The 21,346-nt window shown below is 40.6% G+C and overlaps 1 protein-coding gene across 4 annotated transcripts in view; it reads right to left on the minus strand.

The window, feature by feature from the left end:
* macrod2 (mono-ADP ribosylhydrolase 2) overlaps positions 1-21,346 on the minus strand; it is a 377,376-nt gene that overhangs the window by 29,573 nt on the left and 326,457 nt on the right. For all 4 annotated transcript variants that reach the window (XM_068568505.1, XM_068568504.1, XM_068568506.1 and 1 more), the window contains exon 9: positions 1,912-1,990. In XM_068568505.1, coding sequence (XP_068424606.1) covers positions 1,912-1,990 — 79 coding nt within the window. The remainder of the gene's footprint in view (positions 1-1,911; positions 1,991-21,346) is intronic.

Raw genomic sequence — 21,346 nt, forward strand, 5'->3', positions numbered from 1 at the left:
TGTTGCCGTAAGATCAACCTGACTGCCTGTCTCTGGCAGTGAGGATGATAGGATGTTCAGAAAGCATACACGCACACCTGCAGAGCTAATTCACAGCATCTTATTCTCTACTGCCACTCTGCAGGCTTAATGAAAGTCTTTTCACACTACCTGGTTATGCTTTCCCTGCATGGTGCATTCATACCAATCAGCATTTCTTTCTTTAAAGCACACCTCTCAACATCGGTTGAACTCATCAACATGATGCATCCTGGCTAGATAAAGCATTCAGTCTCTGACTTGAGTGTGCAGTAGTCTACAATCACAGCAGTAACTGTGTTATCTTTTCATATTGTTTTCTGAACATCTTAAAGAGAGGTTGTTTTCATATGGAGAGGATGGTAAAAGCTTTGAACAAGCACAAGGTGAAAGACTGGAGCATGTGTAGGCGAGTGTAGTGCCTCACTCCAGACAATGACCCCTAGTGGGAATGACACTTATTTAGCCACTTGGTACATAATGGAATTAATATCCTCTCTAGCCCACACATACAGCGGTGATAAAGGTGGCTTTGACTCCAGAGGTCAAAGGGCACAGGACAGGCAAGCTGCTTTGATGAGGGAAAGTGGAGCCTCTGGTAAAGCCCTACATATAATTAAAAGACTGACCTCTGCCCTCCTCATTAGAAACTTATTGCATGATGGTTAACGATATTTATTAGATAGGTATTTTCTAATAACTTAGCTCTCAGAACTTTTCTGATTTCCCTTTGTGGCGGAGTCGTTGTTTTATGTCCCCTCTGTTCCCAGTCGTGGAGAGATATAGGGCATTTATCCACTGACGCCAATTGTAAATGGAGAGAGTGATAACTGGAGAACAACAGCTCCAGATTCTAATCTCCGAGAACTAATATGATGAGACGGCTGCTGGGTGCACGGGGGCAGGCATTATAATTAAGGTCTCTCCCCTATAATGTAATCTTTCAGGGTAAAGAGCCGAGTCCGGGAGCGGGACAGATGACGGGGGATGACGGGGGAGAACAAAACACTCTCCATCTGGGAGCAGCGAGATGAAGGCCTGAGAGTAGGTATTCCGTTGGGGAGGGAAAAGTTGGGTAAATGGGAGGTAATGCAAGGCTGGTGAAGCCAGCCAGCCTCTTTCAGCTCCCCAGCTATTAAACTCAATCCTCCGTGGAGCCCCCATCAGAGCTGGTGACTGCTCCTGGCCCCCACAAAAAAAAGATGATGCCGTAAAAGGGGGGAGGGAATTGAGAGAGAGACAGAAAAGAGAGTGGGAGTAGAAGATAATGGATGTTTGTTTATTTCACACATAGAATTGAGGAGCAGTAACCAAGGACGATCAGCGGTTGCTACGCATCCCTGAATTTTTTTGCACTTGCAGGAGACTTTCACTGCCAAGGACTATTATTACAGTCAATCAAATCTGACATTAAAGTCTCATCAGAATATCAATAATTATGTAAAATACCAGCTAGCTGGTTCGCTGACAAGAAATCTAACTATTCTAATCCTATTAAGGCAATCCATAGAGATCCTGTCGCTTGTTTTACCAACTGTCAGCATAAATCCTCACTGTTAATCTCCCAAATGGCCGTGCGGGTGCGTTGACTTTGTCTGTATTTGAATGTGTCGCCCAAGCCTGACAGGTCCGTCTACCACTGCTTCCAGGAACAACATGTCTCTTGCTGCAGATGTTTTCTTGGATAAACAAGGTAGCCAAGCTGCCTGGGTCTGTACAGACGGCCAATTAGGTACATGGCGACATCACATACTACACAAATACCTTCTAGAAGAGACACAACATATAAATCATTCAACCATCCATCAGGAAGTTCAGCTAACAATGGCAAAATAGTAAGGGAAGAAAATTAATGATGTGGTAGTACAGACAATTGGAAGTTAAGACACATACCTGGAAAAATGTCAGACATTTTCTTCTTGTAGATGGCAAAGTCGGTCTCGAGGAAGACACAGAAAATGACCCGACTGATCTGCACAGGAAGAAAAAAAGATAGAAGAGCAATGAGTGTTTTGGAAAAAGTCTCTCTGGTGAATTTCATGACAGAAAGACGAACTATTCCCGTTTAGAGCTGATGATAGTCTGCACCAGCAGGCCACAATCATGGCATTCAGAAATCTAATTAATTACCCTCCAGTTCAAGACCAACCATAGACCCTCTGAGACAACTTTTATAGATTATTAAAGCATATCACCTCACTGTATGTACTATTAAATGGGTGCATCAAATACAGTGCAACGACATGAAGATGCAACATTAAAGATGAACAATGGGGAATACATGCCCCCAAATTGAAAGAAGTTGGAAATAAAGTATTTTAGTCTACTAACCAGAATTATAATTACATAATTAGATGTTGTAAACAATAATGGCATGGTATAAGTACATTTGATATTGAAACCTCAAAGATGACTTATGTTCTATCAGTAACATAAATATGTGTTTTTTTTTTAAGTCAGATAATGTCAAAAGAAACAATCCAATATTACCATCAGCCAATCATTTAATTTTCCTGGCCTAGATCTTTATGTTTTCTAGATGAGCAGTTGAAGCACGATAAGCTGTTTCAACAACACCTTTAGAACTGTTAAGCGGTCAACACTAACAACAGCAACTGTAATATGTTATGCATCCATCCATTTTTTGCCGCTTATCCGGGGTCGGGTTGCGGTGGCGTCAGGCCGAGCAGGCCAACCCAGGCTTCCTTCTCACCCGCAACATTTTCCAGCTCATTCTTGGGAATCCCAGGGCGTTTTCAGGCCAGCCGGGAGATGTAAAACACAGCTCCTACTGCAGGCGTACAGAGACCTGATTGCCCGTGCCAACGGGTCCGGCACCCCATACTCTCGCAGCACCACCCACAAAAACCCCCGAGGGACCCGGTCGAAAGCCTTCTCCAAGTCCACAAAGCACATGTAGACTGGTTGGGCAAACTCCCATGATCCCTCCAGTGGTCTTGCGAGGGTAAAGAGCTGGTCCACTGTTCCACGACTGTGACAGACTCCGCACTGCTCTTCAGGTCAGAGCCTCCTTTCCAGCACCCTGGCATAAGCTTTCCCCGGGAGGCTGAGCAGTGTGATACCGCGGTAGTCCGGTCCCCCTTCTTGAAGATGGGAACCACCACCCCGGTCTGCCAGACCACTGTTCCCGACACCCATGCGACACTGAAAAGGCGCGTCAACCAAGACAGCCCAACAATGTGCAGCGCTTTCAGCTATATGTGCAATGTTGAAAACAAATCTGTTTACGATTCACTCGATGGCTGCCAAGACAAAACCTACTGCTGCAGGATGTTTGTGAGAAAAGGTTTGAAATCAGTAAATGTGAAATCAGGTTGTAACAATGTGAATAGCTTAGTGGATGTTGATGATCAATGCCAGCCACTCATCCTTTCCCTTATTGTCTGGAGATTTAAAACTCTCTAATGACTCCGGATGACCTGGCTGTCTGTATTCGTTCTTGATGCTAACCAGATCTCCCAAAACTACCAAACGTGTGAATCATTTGTGCATTATTTAACACTCTGAAACACTGTTGCAGCCTTGGCATCATATTTTTGGCACTGACAAACAACCTTTGATTAGAAGAGAAGAATATCCTTCTCTCCTTTATTAACAGAACAAAGATTCAAACAATACTCTCACTGGAAAAAAAAAAAGCTCACTGGATATTTGACTAAAAGTTTGTAATGACAAAGGATTACATGTGAATTAACTTCCAGAATATTTGAATCATTTTACATCTATTTGTTGGCTCAGTAGAAATCTGGAAACCATTTTGTTTTCCACCTTTAGTGCCAAAATCATTCAAGTATTCACTGTAGTATGAGAAGGATTTATTTTCCCCAAATGCAGAACAATGATTAAATTGGAGAGCATCATTACCCCTGGTGCTTTCAGTAGCCCAGACATTAGTCAAATAATTAGATGTAAAAATAAAAAGAAACAACTCCGTTGGTTATACTTTACACTGTAAACAGCAGGACTACGGTCAGGTTATGAACACAGATAAAGCTATCAAAATGCCACACTTTCATACTGTAATAATGTGTCTAAAAAAAGTCCAATACAGAGCTTTTGAAAGACTGCAGAGAAAGAGGTCACCATTTCACCCTTTTGGAGTCTTAGATGTGCAAACATCAGTCACAGTCACAGAGATGCATTATACACCATGGCAGCAGATAATCGCTTGACTGAATAATGCCAATTTTACACAACAGCCATAATGGTAGCTCTACGCTCCCCATCCTCTTTCATGCAAGATAGTAATGTTATGGGGGAATAAAGAGAGCTCACCAGCTTTAGCCTCGTTCTTGACCCTGGCCAACACGAAGGATCTGATTCAAAGAGGCACCCTTCTGGTGCTCATACAGACATATATCTTTTCATAGTTTAAGATCTGAGTGTTGGTGCAAATGTTAGGAGCTGCATCCAGGAAGGTAACATTTGATTTTGCTAGATGTCTGGGGGAGCAAAAAATAAAAAGAAAGCTTTAAGTCCTCCTTAAAGTCATGGGCTCGCTGACAAACAGATTGTGAAAAATGTGATAATACACAAAGATAGTGCATACCACTGGGTGCTGGAAGGCCACAGGACAGCAGCTCTCCAGGAATTTTCATCACTCTTTTATGGAGCGCCATTCGAAAACTGACTGCGCACTGTGAACCAGGATGAATCATAAATTCATGCCTTGTATTAAACCCCCCTCCACACACACGCTCCTTTGATTACATTATTCCTCCTATGTTGTGTTTGATGTGATAAAGGAAAGGAGAGATATTAGTTAGTTATCAACTTGTGCTAAAGCAAAGCCTTATATTCTTAGTATCCGCATCATGTAGACTCATGGTTTTGGCTCACTCACCCTCTCTGTCATTCTCTTTGTGTAGTTTCTGTTACAGCTTGTCCACATTCTGCAGAAGGCTTGGACAAGTTTCTTTTATTCCACAGATCAGAAACACATCACATGGTCTTTGACAGATATCAGCCAGACCAGGATGCTAAATAAAAAACAGAAATGCCAGAATAGAGCACTGACATTCTGTCAACAAACACTGCTGGCCGAGACTTCTTAACAACATAAAATGAATCAAATACAACTGAGAAGGTGATCTGTGACTTTTTCTTTGTGAAAGTAAATTCTACCCAAAAACATCTTGTTCTTTCAAAGTCAGCACATCTCCTGCATGCACACCTACAGTACAGTATAGTCATAGACCAAGAATCTTGTAGAGCATTTGAACTGAATTTGAACCAAAATCACATCCACCAGATATTTATAATCACATAAACCCAAAAGACAATGTTTATTCTCATGTAGATTAGCGATAACAGACCACCGTGCTACATGTATATGTCCGCTTTATATTGATGATTATTAGACATACAACAAAGAAAACCCGATACACAGAATGGCATTATGAGTCTTTCTTATTTAAAGGTTCTCTGTTCGACATTATTAATATAGCAGCAAAAGTGGAGTAATGTCTACTTGAGCAAACAATGAAGTTGCTCTCTTTCTCTGTGTTGTAATGAAGCCCCTACGAGGAGCGCCAGTCTCAGATCAGCACTTTTAACTCCGTCAGCTCTGTTTGCACTGTTAGCACTGTGAGTCGTGAGCTGCCGACTCAGCCGCCGCCATGTTGAGAGCAGTGGGGAGGCAATAGATATGCTCTGTCCTTTGTATTGACCTACCACATTGACCTTTTTTTTTTTTAATCTTAATTGTTATACTAGTGCTCCACCTTTATCACTGTAAATCGCCCCCCAGGCCAGAAAGTAACCATTTAGATTCCCACTATGTGATTAGTTCATCCAAAAAACTACTATTTGAAAATGTAAGCCGATGTTTTTGTATATGTGACAAGCTGCTGGCAGCCAGTTGGCGCGCAAAAAGCACATGTCAACAGTGTTTTTGTAATTACTGTAACTACCATAAAGGGAAGACACAGGTCTGAACTGCATGCTCTTTTAGTTTTTCATAGTGGAGCCATCAACACCAAAGACCAGACAAAGTAAATAAAAATGTCCTTATATATGATTTCTGGCAAGTTTCATTGTTCTCTGAGTCGCTGATGAATGTGGTACAGTAAAACCATCTGACCCTATATTTAAATTTGGAAATAAAAACAACACATGCTCTTTTGGCCAATTACATTGAAAGTCAGCTTGATTTAAATGCACACTGTCGAGTAGAAAATGTTACTAAATACATCATTTTACATTTTGAATTTAGATGAAGCTTAATATTTGGGTCTAAGGCTGCTAGGTGCGGGTATGTCTGTGTCTGTTGAGCGTGTACCCCACAGCTGCCAAGGATGAAAAAGTTAATGGAAGACTAATTAGAAAGCTGGGATCACCGCATGCAAGCCTGCCTAGTCATTACTCATCCCTGATTGGAGGGCCTTTGCCAAAGAGTGAGCGCAATATGACTGGGTCCCCTTGTTGCATATGGGAGGGATGGTCCACAGAAATGTGTTTTGCACAATAAGGAGCAATACTGTGTAGTTGGCGTGACCTGTCGCACTTTGAGACCCGGCCAAATTTGGGAAAGTCTAAGACTTCAATGGACTATATGGTTTTGACAGAAACCGTGTATGTCCTCAAAAAAACACCATCAAAATGTTTTTCAGGTATTCCTTTAATTAAATCATAGTAACATTTTCAAATATTTCAAATAAATTATTTCATCCCCGATGAATCCTAGATAATATGTGAAAACTGTGTGGAAATATCTGAAAAAAAGCAGAATCTTAACTTTGAGTAATGTGTGGTTTAATTTTTTTTGACAATCCTTTTCAATAGTGTGTGCAGTGAGTGTATGTATATATTATGTTTGTGTGATGTCTTGAGCTACTTGGATCATAAATTCCCTTTAGGGGATCAATGCAATAATTATCTATCTTATCACAATGTACAGACAATTCTGACATATTTGTCAACACTAATGCTGTACTGTAGAAAAGGTAATGATACAGGTTAAAGATTTAATTTAAACCCTTTTCAGAACATGTTTTTCTTCTAGCATAATAACTAATTCACAACCAATGTCTCTTTGTTGTGACTTGGTTCTGAATATAAAATGAGACTAATTAAAATCAAAATGCCAGGGGTGCAACCTTTGTCTTTTGAACTAATTTTCATGGCATATGAAATGAAGAGAAACAACATTTGGGAGTGGCTAGCTTTGCATGTGTAACAAGGTTAATGAGTAGCATGAAACCATGTCAAAGTGTATTTTACCTATATTTCTTGTTCCATGAAATACTGTATGTGATTTTTAATTTGTGTGTATCTGTGGTTCATCCTTCTGGCGCAGAGCTCACCAGGTGTCCCGGACTCCTATTGGCTGGCTGACAGATGAGCTGTCATAGCTGGCCACCCATGCCCATAATTACATTGGGGCTTCTGCCAGCAAATTCTGACGTGCAGGCACAACACATGCACTTTCGCTACTTGCATTTCCTTCTTGATTCTGTCACAAACAATAATAGGGACAGGTTGCCCTAGCATGTCTGCTCCAGCTGGAGCCCTAACCCAAGGGAGATCAGTGTCTATGTGTCCTGTGCTGCCTTGTTACCGAGACACTGGCTTATTCAGAAACGTGAACGACTGCATCCAGATGGACAACAGAGACAGGAGACTGATATGCTAAATTAACACTTGCTGAAATAATGTAGTCATTTTTGCTTTATTTGTTCATGACCAGAGAGTAAACACCAGCATGCCCTGTAGCTCACTAATCCATTCCAGTGACTTGGCCATAATGAACTGTATGTATCATACACTCACACATACACACAGTACATGTTGTGTGTGTTTTGTTTGGGATTTATTCATCTCTGACATGTGATACACTGTATGACAAACGAGTGTTGTGTGTTGGATCATACACGTATAGTATATGTCATTGTTTGAGACGGATTGAATAATTCCAGCAAATTACTCCTGAGCCAGAAATATCCCCCCATAAAACACAGCCTTCCAGCTGCAGCATCAAAGCCATAATCAGAGAGTGATAGTCTGCTTTGTTGTCGGCAGAGCTGGATTGGATAGAGGGTTCACTTTGAGGCAGGTGGACCATTTCCAGTCCCTATTACGGGTGCAATTACACACACCTGTGTCCCCATGACCCACTGGTACACACAGACTACATCTTAGAAAAACTCTGCCTGGGTCTGACAGGCATCTATAGTAGTCAGCGCTGTGCAAACACTCAAAACACATATACAGATTCCTAGATTCTTCGTGACTGTTACAGCTACCGAGCCAACGTTCTGCTGCTTAAAATGTGCTCCTCACAGTGACATCCCTCGTGTCCGCTGCCTTTACTAGCGGTAGGGATTATGTCGGCGGCGGGGCTGACAGCTTCAGCCAGGCACTGGCACCGACTACTCGGGTGAAGCTGCGAGCAGCTCTTCCATTTGACTTTGATTGACCCCGTCTGCCGGGAGAGCTGCAGCTCCACCTGCAGCAAGCTGCTGAATTATCATTTCAAAGAAGTGCCCACAAAAGGTTATCCCTTTGAACAAAACGCCTCCATCCATACATCAAAGGAGAAGCCTGACATCGGGCTATCAGAAAGCATGGTTACGACCAAAGCCTGTAAGAAAGTGCTGAGCTCAAATTCTTACTTTCCAAAGCCAGTCGACATCACTATATCATGATAAGGCCAATAGGATAGTCAATGGAGTCAGCCTAATATTGCTAAACAGACGCTAGATTTTTGTAAATGCTTATGTATACAATTATGCATGAGTGCTCAGCACAGTGTGACTAAGTAGAAGTGATAACATTCTGGTAAGCCGCCTGGTTATTTCATCAGTGTAAAACATCGCCATGCTGCTTCTAAGACTATATATGCCGTGCAGAATATTAAACATTTTGACAGGAAAATGCTGCCTTGCTAGATCCGGAAAAATCCGTAAGATAATATATATCAGCAATTTGTATGTTAATTCAAGTGCCTCACATTTTTTGAACATTAGAGCTGAACAAATAGTTCCGACTACTGTATTATTCAGGCTTCATAGCTGCATGGTACTGTAGACAAAAATTGGAGTACAGAATGCTTGAGGCATCTAGCATTTTAGCTCACATTTTCAAAAATTGTTCTCTCAAAGTGAAAGAGACAGCATTTGACTTTCACAGGCTTTGAGCGGTATATGCCAGCTCTCGCTGCCAGCGGCAGAAGCATTTTGCTATCTGATTAAAAAAAAGGAGGAAAAATCTATTTCTTGTATTTCTAAAGAGGAGGGCAGGCTTTATGGATTTTAAATTCTTCAGTAAATGTTGCCAATAAGAAGAGCTGGTCTTTGAGTACCTGGAGTTCAGTTCACGAAAAACATGTGACCAGCTTTCTTTCACAATCTGACTCAGTAAACCTTAATGCATGCCTTTGTTCTGAGCAGACTTGATTACTGCAAGTCTCTGCTTATGGGTATTCCAAACTAAACAATCCACAGAGTACAACACAACTCAACCACAAGTTTTAAGCAGGACAAAAAGAGAAATTGTCACTGCTTTCAGACTACAATTCAAAATGGTCCTTTTCGTTCACAAATCATTGGCCAGTCTGGCTTTACAGTACATTGCTCTTTCTAGTCACATGGTGAACATCTCCTCCGTGTGCTCAAAGCACTTTCTAAATCTCGTCAGATGGCTTTCAGTATTTATACACCAGAAGAATGCTTGTTGACTTGGTCTGACACTGAGTTCTTTTAAATTTAAACTAAATACCTTTCTTTTAATTTGAGCATTTTCCTAAATGAACATGGGAGTATGTATACGTATTGTATGTGTATTTAGGAATGACTGTTTATTTCTATTTGTGTATGGGACTCTAACCTACTTTTGTATGATGGTGCCATGTGAAAAAAGATGAATTGATTACACCAAACACGGTGGCTGGATTTATTCTAAAGTGGCTGTTTTTTTTTCTGTGAGCTTGTTTCAGCAGAGTAAAGTAAAATGTCAATAACCTCCCACAGGAACAGTAACTGACTTTGCCTGACTGCAACAACTGTAAATGTTTAGTAGTACATAACCAATAACAGTAATGAAAGTACTTCCCTATCAACAAGAGGACCTGTAAGTACATTGGAGGAGCTCTAAGGGAAAGGTCAGTACCACAAGTGCCTGCAGGGATTTGAGGTCCACCATAATAAAGCATATTTTTTGGCATATGGCCAACAGACTCCACTGACAAATGTGTCAATTGATATGGATGGTTAAATGATCATAATGACGGAATACTGGTGTTGAGTACATATGGACCGGTGTCAGTGTGAAGGAGAAGGATTGGGCCATTTTCTAATCATAGAGAGGAGAGGTAGTGCAGCTGCGGACGAGGTCAGAGGGGAATGATAAAGGAAAGACTATTATGAGGGCTGTATCTTTGATCCATGACTGCAATGGTAATGATCTGACCTCTGTACAGCCACCGGTGTATGACAACCTCTGCTGTAAAGCATAGTATGTGTGTCTATGTGACGATGGAGGGAGGATTTTTGTGACAACTTCTGAACATTTACAAGGGATTGATAAAGTTTTATTGGCATAAAAATAGAAACATTATTTTCCTCTTTTTGAGAGTAGATACATCTAATGGTGCTTTCTCACCTTTAAGATAACTTGCTACATGATCAAATTGATTGACTTGCACCTGAGTTATCAACGTCATAATCAGCTTGTAACTATTTTCAAACCGAAACCAACTCACACAATTTTGCAACATTTCCCACAAAAAAAAAACATAAACATGTTGCATGCATTTACAACCTCATAAAACCTTGGTTTGAGGGTTCAGCTCTGCTTTTTTATTGGTTCACTGCTAGCTTTTACGGCCCACCAACTGTTAATAAACATTATGTCCCTCTGCATTTGGCAGGAACATTAGCATGCCCCCCTGTGCTCATGCTGTGCATGCATGTCCTCATGCAATTGTTGGTAAAATTGGTAAAAAATAAATTAAAAAAAAGACAATATTGGGGACCCCCCTCATTAAAGATTTGCTCCACAGTGCCAATGGTTGTCAAAAATGTCAACAACATATATACCGTGAATCTGAAACAAAAAACTAAACGAAGTTCTACAACTTATATCTATTGTGTACATCAATTCTTATTAGAGCAGAAGTGATATAATCTAATTGCTTGCAATCTAACTACATAATTTCATCCATCCTGCTGAGCTCTTTTTAAAGCAATGACTTGGCCTCTGACACCTTCACTGTGCTCCCAATTCCCATATTGACCACCAATAGGCAGTATTACATGTCAAGTTGAAGGATTGGTGCTTTGTGCGAATGTGTCAGGCTCTGAGGCTCCTCATCTGCTCTCCAGGATCACACAGGAGTTATCCTGCTCCGTTGTCAGATCCACTCGTATTTTCATTTTTCCTGTTTCTGTTTAGTCAATACCTGCTCAGTCTCTGGGCGGAGGCCCATAAGAGCCAACTCAGCCCTCTCTCAAAGGGGCTTGTGTGCAGCCAGGTATAGACATCCTCTAAACTGAACCTGTTACTCCCTGCTCAGGTTGATGAAGTCATTACACAATGTGTGTTCCTTGTCAGATGGAAGCAGTTTTCACAAAACAAGGGCAAACCCTTTTGTGTCCAGCAGCTTTCATAGAAAGAAAACAGTCTCAGACAAACAACACACACCAATGTGCACTAAGGAAAAGAAAACAACACAAATGTCTCTTTTCTATTTCTCAGATAAATCATTTTTTTTATGTCGTCCTATTGTGTATGCAGGAGTTGAAGCATTCACTGCATGCCTTTGTCTGCTTGTTTGGCATGTCCTGTGTCTCCTTTTCAGCTGTATGTTTGCCCTGTCTGAGGCTGACTGGTTATGAGGGGGTTTCCTGGGAGGAAATATGTGGTGTGATCCAGCCAGGTCCTCTCTGGTTTGAATGTTACACAAAAGCTGCCAGACAAATGGGAATCCAATCACTGTTCCCCATGGCAAAATTGCCTGAACTGCTTACAAGCCTGGATCTGGCGAGGCACCAGTGACCTGTAATCTATCTGACAAACATGCCCGTGTTTCTACGGCAAAAACGGATGTGCTACAGCTGCTGGCAGACAAGCTGTGTCTTCGTCCTGTGCATTCTCATAATAATGCTGTGTAGGCTTGTAACCCTGTTTGTACTTGACCATGATAATGCATATAAGTGAGAGAGTGCGTGGGCTGTTCTATGCCTCACTACACGGAAATGCTAATAACTTTGTTAGTTATCTAAGGTTTAACACACATGCTGTGATTTGTTTTCTTTCCTGTGGAGGTTAATGCTGAAAGGTCAGTTTTCTAACACTCATTAGAAAGTACTCGGCTTCACATACACTTTCTTCCGGCTAAAGCTATTACCCCTTTGTTACTTTTATAACAAAGCCCATACAAGACACCAACAGGCAGAACTATAAATACACTTTTCTTTTCCTCCTGCGTATCCCCTGTCTGCATCAGAGCTGGCACCAAACCTCGGAGAAATGGTTCATTAAATCCCTTTTCATGCTAAAAATCCAAACAGCACACAATCAGCTAAGCAGGACTCATTATTTCACCTTGGCTTTAGAAATGGTATTTTTTTTTTTATTTCTACCATTTGCCACCCATATAGACGCACTCATTTTAAATCTCATTATGTTACACAAAAACATCCTGTGATAACAGTTACTGGAGGTTTTAAGTGTCTAACAAGGCAATGAAAAAGAATAATGAAATAAGGCAAACATGCAAGTGTAAGTATAAGTGAACATGTGTTACAACCAAAAGGTGATCCTTTTCACATTAAAATGCCACAATAGCCCCTGTGAGGTTATACGATTTACACACTGTTAAATAAAACACAGGATGAGTGTCATGGCAGGAAATAAAAAACAGAAAAAACGATCCTGAGAGCGATACCATATGGCTATGTGGGCGACATCAAACAGGGAAGTGAGCCTCAAAGCAGAGGTGATGTTTGACATAACTTACAAAGGGGAATGAAGATCTGATCTGGACTTTGTCGGATGCGTCAAGCAAATTTACAACCTCTCGTTCAATGTGAATTGTAGAGTCTTGGGGCTATTTATTCACAGTGACAGACTGGCAGAAGGTAAAATGCTTTCTGAGGGGCCAGTGGCTTAGGATTATCATGAAAGTGTAGAAAATAGTTAAACATTGCGGGACACATAAATCCTTATTAAATTGAGACAATTCAGCAGAGTATTTGATGAAAATGAACGCATGTTATAATAGCAGTCATGATGTTAAGACGGAAAAACAATAAAGAAAAAACAATGACAAAAGCCGAGTAGTCAGGCACATATCTTGATGTTGTCACTGGCTTGTAAAAAAAATGATTTACACAATAAGCATACATTGTTTCACAGGGAGTGGAAGTCAGGAAAAAGGAATCAGAGTCTTCGAAAGCAGTAGTTAAGATAAAATTGTCTGGTTTTGGTTTCCTCTGCGTTGCTGTAACTGGCAGCAGACTGATAGGAGTTGCCTGGAGGTGTTTGCTCTGGAGATGGGAGGCTGATTAGATATTGTGCATGTAAATGGCTCACGTGGTTTATAGCAGGTTCATCAACTACAAGAGAGTCAAACCATGGAGATTTGTGTAAATGAGTGTCACCCGCTGTAGTCTTCACTTTTTGTTGACGTGAAACAGCTGTGTAATAGTAGATCAAGTCACTCAAAGGCCCAGTGACGGGCTGTTATACGATCATGACACAATGGTACCGTTACATCTGGTCTTAACACGAACGTCTCACATCTGGATATCTGGACTAAAGAATCTACTCCAGCATGAACACCACAACCTGATATTCCTTTCATAAAACATGAATTGCTCACGGCAAATTTCCTCTGATAATATTTATTCTTTGTTATTTTTTTCTTCTTCTTTGTGTGTATCCCAGATGATTTTTCTATGACTACAAAATCGTACACAATACCTGACTCCTGCTTGATTTACACAATAAGCATATTTTTGATTGATGCACATTTGTGCTAACAAATGTCATTCAGAGATTGTTGTTTTCAGTTGAGTGTTCATGCCTCAATGCTGTAGAGATCAACCTTCACCTCATTTACAATGGCATTTGCTGTTACTTGGCTCTATTCAAAAACAGTGTGATTAGCCTTTTTGATTTCCGATGCAAAGTGCAACAAGGATCAAAAATCATGTATGAGGAAGATCATCTAGATCAGGATTAGGGCTTGTAGTGGGAGAAAGACGACTTCTAATTAGCCCGGCCCCGCTATGCGAGCAGATTGGTTTCATGCTGAGAGAAGACCAGAGAGCTGTCAAGCTGAATTACCAACTAGTTATAACAGAAGACCATTGAACTCAAAGAGCTGTTGGTGCGATGGAACAAATGGGAATAATACACAACTCACAGATTTACACAAACTACACGTTTAAAAAGATTTGACATTGCCTTTTATCTAAAACAAAATAATCTCACTAATCTATGATAATAAATGAAGGCATCATTCTGTCATCACCTATAGTGTCGCAGTCCTGTCCGTGCTGCGGGGGAAAGGAGAGAAAGGTAATTCTCCATAGTCTCCCTGATTTGCAGGATTTCTCTCAGAGAGACTGTAATATATCCATGAATATTAGTGTCAGTGTCCACACAGTGTCTTTACTGTATGTATGTGTGCTGTACTGCACCTCAGGGTAGAGCCACGATACTACTAACTATAGGCCACTCAGAAATAAGAAGGAATGCCCATAAGGGACTTCTAGGCCATTGACACGAGAGACACAATCCAGCCTGAATGATCAGAGTGGAGCGTTACTAAAATAAGCAGCACTGTGCTTTTAAAACACCAATCTACCCTCCCCCCCACCCCCCACCCCTTTCAAACGTGGGTCTAATTAGCATGGTTAGTGGAAGAAAGCGGCTTATTCAACTCGTGAATATGAATCAAACCGTTTTGCATGATGACAGACCAAATAAAAAACATCAATAATATATTTGAAAAAAAGAAAATAGTATCCAATGACTTATTGTCTTTAGTGGGATAACTGTTTGGTAATATCAAACAAAGAAGGAGGGGGAGGAGGGATGGAGAGAGTGAGAGAAAGAGAACAACATTAGTGAGACTCTGCATGCTTCTTGTCATGTTGGGAGTTTCAGGAGGTCAGGTTTAAAGAAACAAGCTGGCCTTTTGGAAAATAACTACAGGATGGCAAGGTATTTTTATTGGATGGAGAAGAGCGGTAGAGCAATTGGTGGTTTATTTCTATGCAGCGAACCACATTAGCTCAGGATGCTGAGGTAGTCTATGTCGCGCATGATGGACGGTTATACCACACAGCTTCACACAGTAATGTTTCCAAGCCTCCGAGCTCCACTCCAGCTTTCTACAGCTATGCCAAGGAAGTCTCCAATCAATACAGTATCTGTTTCGGTCTAACTGTCGCTTAGAAAAATCAATGACCTCCTCATTTCCAGCCCTGTTTTCAACACTGTCTCTTGTAAGCTTACTTAAACCTGACTGGAACCAAGGCAAGGGCCGGTTATCTCCCAGCCTCAGTACTGTAGCTCAGTGACTAAAAGGTGGGTGACACTTTGTTAATGCGACAACGGTGTAACATAGGGCACAGAGTGCTGCTATAATTAATAATGTTAATCCAACAGCACTTTATATGTGCACTTAGAAGAAGACAAACAAGGATAAGTAGGAGAAAAAACACAGCAGAAAGGGTATGATGAATGAGCCGGCTCACAAAGTGACTAATACCAGGGGATAAGAGAGAGTATTTCCCCCCTGTTGTTAATACTTTAATAAACAAGGACATCCACTTTTTTTCAAAGTAATACATCTAGTCGAGGTACTAATTAATGTTCCTGATAAATACGGGCCGTTAAAGAAGCGTCGAGGGACTAATTAGATCAGTGGAAGAAGAGTCACTAAGCATGGAGTCATATCACATAGGACCGAGAAGTAAAGAGGAAGAGCACCCACTCTGTCATGTGGCGGAGACCCAGTCGGCTCAATCCTCCATGCTCCCTTAAGAGGAAACCCCAGGTTCATACAGTACCTTAAGATTCATAAGTAACAACCAATGAAAAACCAGTGGCAAAATAATGAAATAATGAGTCTCTATGTGTCAAACGGCCACTGAGCTGCAAAGCGGATCAGGGACAAGGCCTTTGAGGGAGTGAGGGAGAACATCAGGGTGGTGTTTTGGGACGGACCAGCCCCCAGTAAGCCTGTTTCAACCACACCTCTAACCAGGTCCAGATGGACACTCTTACTCCCTCTTTACTCAGAGAAGTGGGTCAACCCAGCACCGGAGAGTGGAAAAAAACCTCTCAAGGAGATACAGGAATGAATGCAATTAGACGAAGATGTGGATCTGCTTAAGACCGTGAAACACAGCAATGATAAATGGTGCAAAAGTGGATCTTTTTAAATTCTTAGCATACTCCAAGAAAACATCTCACTCGAATGAGAGAAACATAGAGGAATAAAGCCCACGTTGACCTTGTGACCTCTGGAAGCACACTCCAATATTACCATTCTGCATGCCTGTGCTTTGACCTTTTCAAATCCCTCTTTAAAGGTTGCGTGTTCATGTGTCTGTGGGCTGCGCAGGCTCTGCAGGAGCAGCCGGCTGAGTGAGCGCACCTCGCCTCTCCACAGAGTGACCTACAAAGCTATTGTACTAAAAGAAGCGTATTTATTACCGCTCTTTCCACACCACTCTGTTCTACCTGCTGCATAACCCTTCCTCAAACTCAAGTGCTCCTCCACTCAACACTTTGAAAAGCTTTTTTGGCACAATTGGTTCAAGGGATCCCTGAAAAAGGAACCTATTGCTGAAAGGATAGATATATAGATAGATAGATAGATAGATATATAGATAGATAGATACTTCATTAATCTCCAAGGGAAATTTGTTGTCAGAGTAGCACCCAACACTTTACAGACACCTAATGGAATATATATATATATATATATATATATATATATATATATATATATACACACACACACTAGAATACAATTAACTGTGAAGTATGTATTAAGGAAATTAAATTAAATGTAAACTGTGTGCGACATGTGCAAAATATGTATTGTGTGTGTATATATATATATATATATATATATATATATATATATATATATATATATACACACACACAATAGAATACCAATTACTGTGCAGTGTGTATTTAAGGAAAATAATTTAAGTGTGCAGTAGATATAAATATGTGTGGTATATATATGTGTAGTGTAAGTCAACATAAATGTATATGTGAATGTGTACAGTGATTGATTAGTCCACAGAGGATCTGGCCAGAGGTAATTTGTTGTATAGTCTAATTGCAGTGGGCAGGAATGTTTTCCTGTATCGGTCCTTGTGACAGCGAAGCTGAATTAGTCTGAGACGTGTCTGTTCACTAGAAACACTAAGCTGAGCTAGTACAGGACAAAAATGATCACTGATTACAATCAGGCTGTGTTCATCATATTTGCTCACGTAATCATTTATTTAAAAAAAAAGTATGACCATAAATGGGGAATCTCTATAACTGATAAAATTTCCAGCATATAACACAGAAATTCTAAAAAAATTCCAATTCAAAATGTTATCTGGAAAAGAGGACATCTCCATAGCGCAGAGGTTCATACCTTAAAACCTGCATTGAAGAAATACTGACAGTGTGCTGACAACAAGTTTGTTACTCAAACCAGAAGGACCGCCTAAGGCAGACGGGTTAACCCGAGGGTGTACACAAGAAGCTTTTTCATCTTTTCAGATTACGATTGAAGCTGTCAAGATTGCAGATGACGAGGCTCTTTGGAATAATCTGTTTTTCAGAAAAGGCTGTAATGCAGTGGCAACAATAAATTGGAAATCATACAAACTAAAATGCATATGTTCGTACATATGATCCTCACAGGGAGCACCTCTGTCAGGTCCCAGTCTATCGTCCTGGTGTGCTGTAAGCAAATATGGGTTTCTGACAATTCAGGATCTACATAACGTCCTTCAAAGTTAGTAGCACTTTCATAGTAAATAAAACTGTTGGATAAAAAAAACGTTTTCAAGCACAGCAGAGTCCATATCACATCTGGCAGCTGTGATATAGCAACACAACAATAAACTGGAAACCACAGAAAAAGAGGCAAAAGTTCCCGATAATTTTTCAAATAGTCTAATTAAGATACTTACTGTAACTACGGTAAGCTAATGAAAGGGTTATGACACGTTTGTTCTCTAAACACGCTGGTGCTTTATCTTTTTGTGCTGGGAAAAAGAAATTATTTTCACAAATGCATCTCAAGTCTGATATCCTTTCTCTCCTAGAATAGTTTTGTCTCACCAGTCCTATCTCATCTACTCATCTCATCTCCAACTTAATGATTAAAAATAGAGGTTTCCAGAAGACTAAGTAGTTTAAATAAACAGAGGAACTCCAACAGGCATAAAAGGACGGCAGCCCTGCTTTTATCAGATATTTATAGCTCCGAGTAACGCTGGTGTGATGTGTCACTCTCCACAGGGATGCGGCTCTGTTTTGACAGTGTCCTACTGTCTTTGCGACCTGAACATACAGAGGCACATGTTGACAATAAGGCACACACAGCGCTAACATGCTGTCCTGTGTGTGTCCTCACCAGCGACTCAATCTTTAATTCATATGCACTTTCTGGGTCCTCATTTTGTTTTGGTTGTAGGGTAAGGTGGCTGGGTGGGGTTAGGTGCATTTAAAAACCGAGGCACAGGGCAGCATGTGAGAATTTCAAATAGAGACTTCACTTCCTGCTTTGCGGTGCCCGTAGGTCAACAGGGTCAACAGACAGCTTTACCGTCACCGTGCTGCACACACAGGAAGAGATCAGGTCACTCTTTTATCACCAAGACATATTGAAAAAGCAGCTGGGAAAAGATCACAGCAGCTTTCCCTCTCATACGGCTCTGAGCCCGAGAGCCCTTTCATTTTGGCCACTTGCTCATTTCCTTTGATTGACCGTATTTGTGGATAACGTCCCTTTGTCTTTTACTGTATTTTCTTTAATTGAGATTTGGTTTGGCACGTTGACGTTCACTTGTTTTTGTCGCAGTCTATTGCAAAATGAAACTGAGCTTTGTGAACAGGAGGGCAACCATCAGGAAAGAATTTAGTTTCTCATTGATCTTTAAAACTACATAAACTTCTTTCTCTGAGCTGCTCTGAAACTCTGTTCCTATAAAAACTCCTTGTTTTCCTTGCAATATTAACTTTGAAGAAGTAAATCTATAAAGCAAACAAAGTTGACAAAGAAGTGGGTGGTATTTGCAAAACCAAGAGGAAAAGGATAAAAGCAACCTATGTTATCTGTGCATTTGGATCATTGAAGGTGAAAGAAACTTAACTAAATCCTTGACATGAAAATGCATTACAGCTGAAGAAATATAAATTGTCACATTTTTATGCTGATTGAAATTCATCTTTCATCGATGGTATGCTAAAATGGCCACATTTAGGAATCTGTGGCAACTGTATGAATATAAATGAACGAAGCTACCATAGTATTTTATATTATATGTCATATTTCAAATCAGTAAGCATATCTATCTTTCAGCACGCCCCAATTAAATTTGACATTCTGTATGAGGCAGCTTTGAGCAGTCTGTGGTGTGTGTTTATGAATATGTATTTCTTTTACGGTGTCAATTAGGCATTGGATAAACGTCCATGATATGCTTTTCTTGAGCTTAAGTGTAGTCAAACTAATTCTAATTAGCTAGTTTATATGAGAAGCGCAGATTAAAACTAAAGAGCTGTGAATGTCCCATCGGCACAAGGCTACGAGCCCATATGTGAGACTGTGTGTGTTTTGTAGGAATAATAAATCGTCTCACATGTTTTACACTTCAGAGTAGTTCAGCCTTGGCGCTTAGTGGATTTACTTGCCAACAATCCCAAGAAAAGAAAAGAAAAAAAAAAATCACACATCTGTGAGACATTTCCAAAGTCGATGGTTGATGTTCTTAGGATAGTGTCATTTAAACATCCCAGGTTATGACCTGTTATAAAAATGCACAGCTATCAAGGTGTCAGGAGACATTTACTGGACTCCCAAAGGCTTTGTGAAGGAAAAGAGGCTTTGGAAGTTTTTAATGAAAAGACATGAAAACGTGCATAAAAAAACTCCTCACCTAAAACTGCAGGAAAGCTTCCAGAATGAGGATTAAGGTTCAACTTCCATCTGTGTGACAGACAGACAAGTACTTAGCAGACAATTATAATCCGTTAAAAGCTAATAAAAGCACCATCATGCTGTTTTAGCGTGAGGTAAGCCAGGCTTGGGCTGATGCCGGCTTTAACCCTCTGATTGGCTGTCTGCTGATGAGAGGTAGACGTCCTATCTCCAGCCACAGTCCGCACAACAGCCGCAGGCTTAGGGGCCCAGAGGTCAGACCTGGGATCACATCAATCACACGTCTATTGTGAGCACTATATGGGTTAATTTGGTAACTAATTTATGTGAGATGGGCTCCTGCCTCTTCTCAGTTTATATGCCTCCTGGATCTAACACAGGTCTTTATTGCTCTGTTGAGGAGAGAGCAACTCCCACGTGCCGGGCTGCCTCACAGACTCTCTGCAGTAGGCATAAGATCAAAATGGGACTGCTTTTTGATGTTTCTCTACAATCTCTGAAAAAAAAAAAAAAAACGCTAGTAAGCCGAGCATCTCTCAACATGGAGAGTACTATAAAAATAAATGTGCTACTGCAGGACAATTTGAGGTGTCACTACTTTCATTTGCTAGGACACGGGTACATCCAGGATCTCATCAAACGCAAGTCTTTCAATCCAAAAAAACTCTGTTTACCTATTTGGAAAATCTGCTGGACACCCATCCGTCCGGCACCCAGGTTACCAATTAATTCACATCTAATCCATGTCTGATGTAATACATAGATTTATTGGCTTATGGGGTTTGCTTTGTACCTTCCTGCTCTCAGTTTTATTTAATTATTTATTAGCTATAAATCAAACATCGATCTGTCTAATTCTAAAGATAATAGCAAAACACAGTATTTACTAGGAAATTATTATTCCTTCGATCTTAGCATGCACCTCAAAAGCCTTGAGCACAGACATATTGAGGTTTCTTTGGGAAGAAAACTACAAAACCCCTCTGCAACATGAATAATGCTGAAAGGTGAACGGAAATGAGACATCTTATCACTACTTTCCAGTGCTGCAATGAGTCAAAGGTTCAAGATGCTTAAAGAACATGCCAAATTGTTTTATTATCAGTTTCCTTCTGCAGCTATATATACTTATCACAAATGTTGTGCCTTTATCTCTACTGTTTGGGTATA

This window comes from Clinocottus analis, unplaced genomic scaffold (assembly GCF_023055335.1).
Source record: "Clinocottus analis isolate CAN_PGR_092001 unplaced genomic scaffold, fCliAna1.0.p SCAF_8, whole genome shotgun sequence".
Lineage (NCBI taxonomy): Eukaryota > Metazoa > Chordata > Actinopteri > Perciformes > Cottidae > Clinocottus > Clinocottus analis.